General features: G+C 37.2%; 1 protein-coding gene across 1 annotated transcript; it reads left to right on the forward strand.

The window, feature by feature from the left end:
- The first annotated feature begins 4799 nt into the window (after positions 1-4799).
- Positions 4800-5975, forward strand: MC2R (melanocortin 2 receptor). The gene has a single exon (XM_026842783.1). The coding sequence runs from the start codon at positions 4946-4948 to the stop codon at positions 5903-5905; it is 960 nt and encodes a 319-aa protein (XP_026698584.1). The 5' UTR covers positions 4800-4945; the 3' UTR covers positions 5906-5975.
- Positions 5976-7150: the final 1175 nt, after the last annotated feature.

Genomic DNA, 7150 nt, shown 5'->3' on the forward strand with positions numbered 1-7150 from the left:
CTCAAGGGAGATAACAGGAGTGAGAGGGTAGGAGCAGAGGGAAGTGCAGATGGGAAGGGAGAGGTGGAAATTGGCCTTTCAGCACAGTGAGCTGCTAAACTGGCTCAGAGCTTGCTATGAGCCATAACCTCTCACAAAATTACCAGCCAACTCTCCTCCACACAGAAAAAAAGAATGTTCCAAGTTTCACTTTGCAGCTTGGTTCACAAAGGAGCAATATTTATACATTACCGAAGAACCATGATGCCACTAAAGTTAAGTAGCAACTTCTCAGATGCTTCCTGCACTGTTTGGGTCTGTTTAACAAATGGTGAGGGATTTAAAATCCAGGTCATCTGAGGAAACGACTTCCTTCAAGAGTTTAATAATTGCAGCTGAGGATATTTCATATATGGTCTGCTACAGTTCATCAAGCAGACAGATTTCTGTTTGGGTTTTTTTTATACAGACCATGTTAGATACCTTAATCACAGTCAACCTAGAAGTCGGTGAGATGTTTTAAGTACTCTGAGACAGCCAGTGATTTTCACCTTAGCTATGACCAACAAAGCTAGGGGAGGTGGACCAGACAACTTGAAAACTAAGAGAGCCTTTAGGCATCGGTAAATGTTGTAGAGTAATTCCCCTGACTCAGTTACTTTTAAGGTCTGTACAAAACTATACAACATGCAGGGCAAGGCAGAATCAGGTGCTCTGTGTCCTTTTTCCATTTACTTGTTCATTCAGGGCTAAGACCAGCCAGTAGACAAAAAGAAACGGCCATTAGAAAGTATAGGGAACGTCCTGTCCTCATAGCTTACCTTCCTATAACAGGTCCAGTCCCTTTGTTTCCATGAAAGCCATTGCTTACTTAAGAAAAAAAGAAAGGAAAAAAAAATAAAAAGGGGAAGGGAAGGGAAGGGAAGGGAAGGGAAGGGAAGGGAAGGGAAGGGTTTGCTTGTTTTACAGCTTTAAAAACTAAGCCTCCACATCAATGTTTTGAAGTGACTTGTTTCCTTCTTAAAAGCCTGGTACATCTGGAAAAGCTGGAAACAAAAGGAAAAGAAATTGTCCACACATTTTTGTCAAACATATTTTGATACAAAATTGTAACAGCTTGAATGAAAGAGATTGAAAAAGTAAATAGCTCCCATCCGTGGGACTTCTGCTGTCATTTTCAGAAAAAGGTCATCCTAAGCAGCACCAGGCATCATAACCAGACACACTTGCTCAACCACCTCCACAAGGGATTAATATTCCACGATGACCAAGTTTTAGAAACAGAACCAAGCTGAACCAATTGTCAGGCACCCTGCTGCCCAAGGTACTTTTATTTAAACTAATACAGCGGATAGCTTTGGGGATGAAATGCTAGAGGTAATGACATCAGAAGGCATTTATTGATACATAGGAGACTTTTTTGTATTGAGAAAAGGTCATGGTATTTCAAGTGACAAGTACCTCTGTATACAGTGAACGGATTGTGAAGTATACTGTATATACTATGTCTGAAACACAAAACACACGTTCTTTTTCATTCCTAATAAATTACTTTTAAAAAAAAAAAAAATGTACCTAGAAGGACAGGGTATTAATACATTTCATGATTCTGGAAACAAATCATTGCATCTATATAATTGGCTAGTTAGCTGGTTTGTGCAGTCCAAAAGCAGAAGATACTACTCAATACCCTTTCAGTTTTTATTTACTGCCAACTCTTTAGAGAGTAGATACAGCTTGGGGTCTCTCCAATAAAGGGAGGCATGGGTTTATAGTAAAAAAATAATAGATTTTAAAAAGTGGAAATTACACAGCATTTAAGGTATATAATTTCTTTACTATATCTTATAGTTCACAGCTGAAATTACTTCTGTTGCTCTCACAGCTGACCAGGCCAATCTAGTTAACACTTTAGGATTGAGGGAAGTGTGTTGTTTATTTATTTAATGAATAAGTTTTTATTTAAAAAAAAATATCAGGTGCAGACCTATTACTCCCAGACCTTTCAGGTGCTAAGTCATCATATTTCTACTGTAGAGAAGATTGAATTTTTGCAATCAATAGGCACTGAGCACACAGGAGAGAATTATGCTTTTTGTCCAAGGCTAATCCTGCACAGTGCTGGGAGCTCCCAGCATGCACAAAGGCATTCTCAGCCTTGTCACAAGTTGAAGTAATGGGGCTGGCTTTTAGCTGTGTGATATATACCAGTGTGAACGTGCTTTCCAAGTGCCGACTGTTGTTAAGAGCCAAACCATAATCATGGTGAATGAATACAATTGACAGGTAAGCTGAATTCTATTTGTTTCCTAAATTTGTACAATATTGTCAGTATAATTTCTGGTCCTGGCTTCCAGTCTCCCCGTTCCCTGCTTCATCTTGCTTTAGATAACTACAAATCAAATAGAAATTGCTGATAATATTACAAATGTATGTATTTTTAGTAACTTCACTGTTGCCATCAGCTTATAGCCCATTGTAACAGCTCAGAAGACTGCCTTTTTCTAGATAAATAATGTTTCTGAATATCCAGTGTTACTGAGCTGCTGATTTCTACCTCCGGGACCTAATTTAAACATGAAAACAGGCTGAGCTTTTTGCAGTTTTTGTGATACAGCTGCATTTGCAATTGTGTTTCAGACTTACAGGGTCTTTTTTGTAATTTATTGCTTTTTGACTCATTTACATTTCTTGCTACAGTCAGGCAAATTTATTCTTAGACTGCGAATGACCTTGTGAAAGGTAAAATCCAAATAGTTCAGCTATTGCCAGGGAAAAAATGTTGTAGTATAAGGCACTTTACTATTCTTAAATTGTTTTGTTCTATTTTTAACAATTCTAGCACATAAACACTAGCTGTAAACAGTTGACTTTGCATATACCTACAGAAGATAAATCTGAGGTCTTTCAGAGGATGGTGTTGGTGACTGACACGCACCCTTTATCTGGCCAGTACAATGATGAAGCAAAGGTATTGACAGTGCAGAGGAAATCTGTTGCATCCAAGCTGGGTCTGGCACTGTAAACAACACAGAAAGGCACTTTATTTTTTTTTACCTGATGATTATTTATAGCTTTATGTGAAGAGACCTTGGCTCTAACTTCTGTATCCAGTGGAAACATGCATCCAAGCTCCAAGGTGTCCTCTTTTCTATTAGCTTTTAGGACACACTGAGGTTACTCATCATGTCCACAATGGCTTTACATCCCATGTGTAGTCTGTCTGTCCTACACTGCTTAAAAGTGATAAATTACTTCATGCACACTACCTGGTAGATGTGTAGATGTGAAAATATTCTGTAAATGTGTGACTTACTGTGGATGCATTATATAATGTGTATTGTGTAGACCAAGCACTGGAGTTACTACCTGTGTACAACACTGCATATTTCTGTCTGGGAGATCTTAAACAGAAATCTGACTGTGCACCACACTGAAGTGTCAGGAAGGGAGATCACAGGCAAGATGGAACCTTAATAAAATAGTGTGCAATAACCATGTATACATGCTGCAATCAGAATCTGAAATAAGAAAGCCTTTTCCTGGCTTTCTATTCATAGTTTGAAAACAATATTAAGTGGTATAATGTAATTATTCAGTTTACTGTAATTACACTAAAGCCCTTATAAATTCTCTGCTCTAACCAAATGCTGTACTTAATATGAAGTTACTGTAAAATCATAAGTGGTAGATGTAATATATCATGCCATTTATAATACTCTATGTTTTCAGTGAAGGAACTTTCATGTTTGTCAGGCAAATTAGTTCAGCAATATGACTATATCAGCAAAAAAACATTACTGAAAAACAGTTCTAAGAGAATAGTGACTTAACAAATGCATTTTTGCCACCTGATTGTCCAAAGGAGTTTCAAGACTTTGAAGGTGTTAAAGCAGTTTTAAACTTAAAAACAGAGGGAGAATATATCAGTTCTTAAAAAAAGGGAACTTTTCAAATAGCAACTGCATCTTATTTCACAGGAGGGACTATAAAAATGGCGAGAAAAAGTGGGTCTTGTTGTTTAAGAGTAATATCCAAACTAAATTAATACCATATCCATTTATACATTAGTGAAAAACCTAAAAAGCCTAATCCTTTGGAAAGATTCCTGTTTGCTTTGATGTAATTTAGATCAAAATCATTATGGAAAAAGGAAAACATCATATTGATACTGAAATAAACATTTGGTCTTTTAGATAATTGCAAAATACCGCCAAGAAAATATTGTACTTTGGATCTTAATCTGCATTAGGAATATGTTCATCAAATAAAAAATGCTTTCAATTTATATGAAGAAGCAGCCTCTCACTAGTGCCTCTAAAAACATCAATATTTACAAATGTTCACACCTAAATTGAGGGCATTTCATTTAAACCATCAACAGTGTGGTGGTAAATGTGTTACTGTCCTGGAAAACAGCTTATCTTGGCTTTGATCTTATTTGTGTCTAATAATACTACAAATCTTGTTAGAAATGCCAAACTTTCTCAAAGCAAACAGCTGGGCCAGTAAAGATTGCCAAACTCTTGAATTCTGTCAGATCAGTTTCAGTAAATGTGGGATGCTCATCAGTAAAGAAAACTACATATATTTTTTTAAACTGCTTTGAAGCTAAAAGAGAATTTACATTTTGTTTTCCTCTAAGGCTCGGAGAACCCTGGAGCAGCTCTTATTTTATCCAAACCATCTTTGCCTCTCTCTGATGATGATACATGTTAATTCCATTGCAATAGGTGATATTTCAAATGTCTGTTTGTGCCATATCTGTGTGGTAAAATTCTTCCTGACATCTATGTTTCTACATGTTTTATTGTAGGAGAAATTCCAAACATTTCAGTTAAGTCTTAAAATTGCTCCAGATGAAGGAGAAAGCCTTCATCAAACGAAGAATGATCTGACGAGTCACCTTCAGAATAAAGCCAAGCCTGAAAAACAACAATCCAGAATCTATCCACGACCAGAAGAAATGAGCACTGAAAGACCTTCCAACCTAATAAAACACCCCGGGCAGATGAGCATTCCTTCCCTCGACAATATAAGTGATTTCTCCTTAAATATCACTGACTGCACCCAGGTCGTGGTGCCAGAGGAAGTTTTTTTCACGGTTGCTGCTGTTGGAATACTGGAAAATCTGCTTGTCCTTATTGCTGTTGTTAGAAATAAGAATTTGCACTTGCCCATGTACTACTTCATTTGCAGCTTAGCCATTTCAGACATGTTAGGTAGCTTGTACAAAACTTTGGAGAACATCTTTATCATCTTGTGCAAAATGGGATACCTGACACGTCGTGGGGACTTTGAGAAAAAGCTGGATGATGCCATGGATTCCATGTTCATTCTGTCTTTACTGGGGTCAATTTTCAGCTTGTTAGCTATTGCAGCAGACAGATACATCACTATTTTCTATGCTTTGAGGTACCATAATATCATGACACTGAGAAGGGCCTCAGTTATCTTGGCAATCATTTGGACATTCTGCGCTGGCAGTAGCATTGCCATTTCCCTCTTCTCCTATGAAGCAGCAACAGTCATTCCCTTCACTATCCTGTTCCCTTTAATGATGTTTTTCATACTGTGCCTCTATGTCCATATGTTCCTCCTGGCTCGATCTCATGCTAAAAAGATTGCCTCGCTGCCAACCAGCACAGTCCATCAGAGAACTAACATGAAAGGAGCCATTACACTGACTATTTTCCTTGGAGTTTTCCTTTGCTGTTGGGCCCCCTTTGTTCTTCACATTCTCTTAGCAAGGTTTTGCCCACATAACCCTTACTGTGCCTGCTACATGTCCATTTTCCATGTGAATGGGACACTCATAATGTGCAATGCAATCATCGACCCTATGATTTTTGCATTCAGAAGCCCAGAATTATGCAGTACATTTAGGAAGATGTTCTGCTGTGCCAGGTCAAACTGGAACTGGTAAACACTTCATGAGAAATTAAGATTATATAAGCACACCTACAGGGTGCTGTGCAACATCAATTTGCAGTTTTTACCAAGTTAGGCCCAGAGTAATGCTATGCTTGTAGGATACTGCCAGTGATTTTCAGAGGGCTACCAAAGAATGCATAAAAACTAGGTATGCACACAAATCTCTGCCAACTGGAGCTCCAGAAATATTACTGATTAAGTTAACTCTGCCAACAATTTTCATGCAAGTAAAAAATAACTGTGTCTTAACTATCTTTTGTCATTTCAGAAAAATTCAGATATAAATCTTCTGCATTAAGTACAGCATTACCCCAGAGATGAGTTTATGTCAACTCATTTTGTAGCAGTATTTTCAATTTAAGGTGTATTCTACTTCAAAATTCTGTTTAAATCACAATGAAATGAACATTTGTTTCTAAACTGAACATTTATATAAAAGTCTATGATAAAGTTCAAAATATTGACATGTGATTGGATTTTTGCTGGAAAATTGAATTCATGACTGTTTTCTAACATCTAGTCTCCTTCAAATCATGCAATTAGCATTCTCTAAGTTTTAAAAATAATTTTGGGATTGTGAATCCAAGAGAGGAAGATATTTTGCTTTAAAAGCTATCTTTTAGTGACTGAAGAGTTTTTTCCAACATAAAGTTGTTGTAGCAACAAAGACAGGTTTTGAATCTTAAAACCCCAAAGCCAGGTCTGGATTAACAAAGGGAATTGCTGAGCTTGCCAGCTCCTCACTGGAGGTCCCTGGGCCAGTTTGCTTCAATAAAATCATAAGTTTCACAGACAGTAAAATAACTTTGATTCAGTCATGACTTCTAAACATGCCACAAAAAACAAAGTACTAGAGACAAAATTCAAAGATCCCTAAGGAAGTCACCCACCTGGATAAGGAATAAGCTAGACAATTTGGAAGGATTTTGAATCGTCCCTGCTAAAATAATACAAAAGTCACAAAGCTTCAAGGAATAGTTTTCAATGGCAAAACATCCTGAAGCAGTCTAGAGTATATGGTGAGGAATTGACCTCACAATTATTCAGTGAAGTTATTCCGCTCTGCCAGAGAGAGATTATTTAGTAAGGGACAGCCATAAAACTGAGGAGGCCAAGGCACAGCTGGAAGAAAGAGAGGAAAAGATAAAATCTATCGGAATTCATAGATAAATAGAAGAATATACTCTGATGAACACTAAGAAAAACAGGAATTTCAAGATATAGGGAATATGGACCA

This window comes from Athene cunicularia (assembly GCF_003259725.1).
Source record: "Athene cunicularia isolate RWA chromosome 2 unlocalized genomic scaffold, athCun1 chr2_part1, whole genome shotgun sequence".
In the NCBI taxonomy this organism is placed as follows: Eukaryota; Metazoa; Chordata; class Aves; order Strigiformes; family Strigidae; genus Athene; species Athene cunicularia.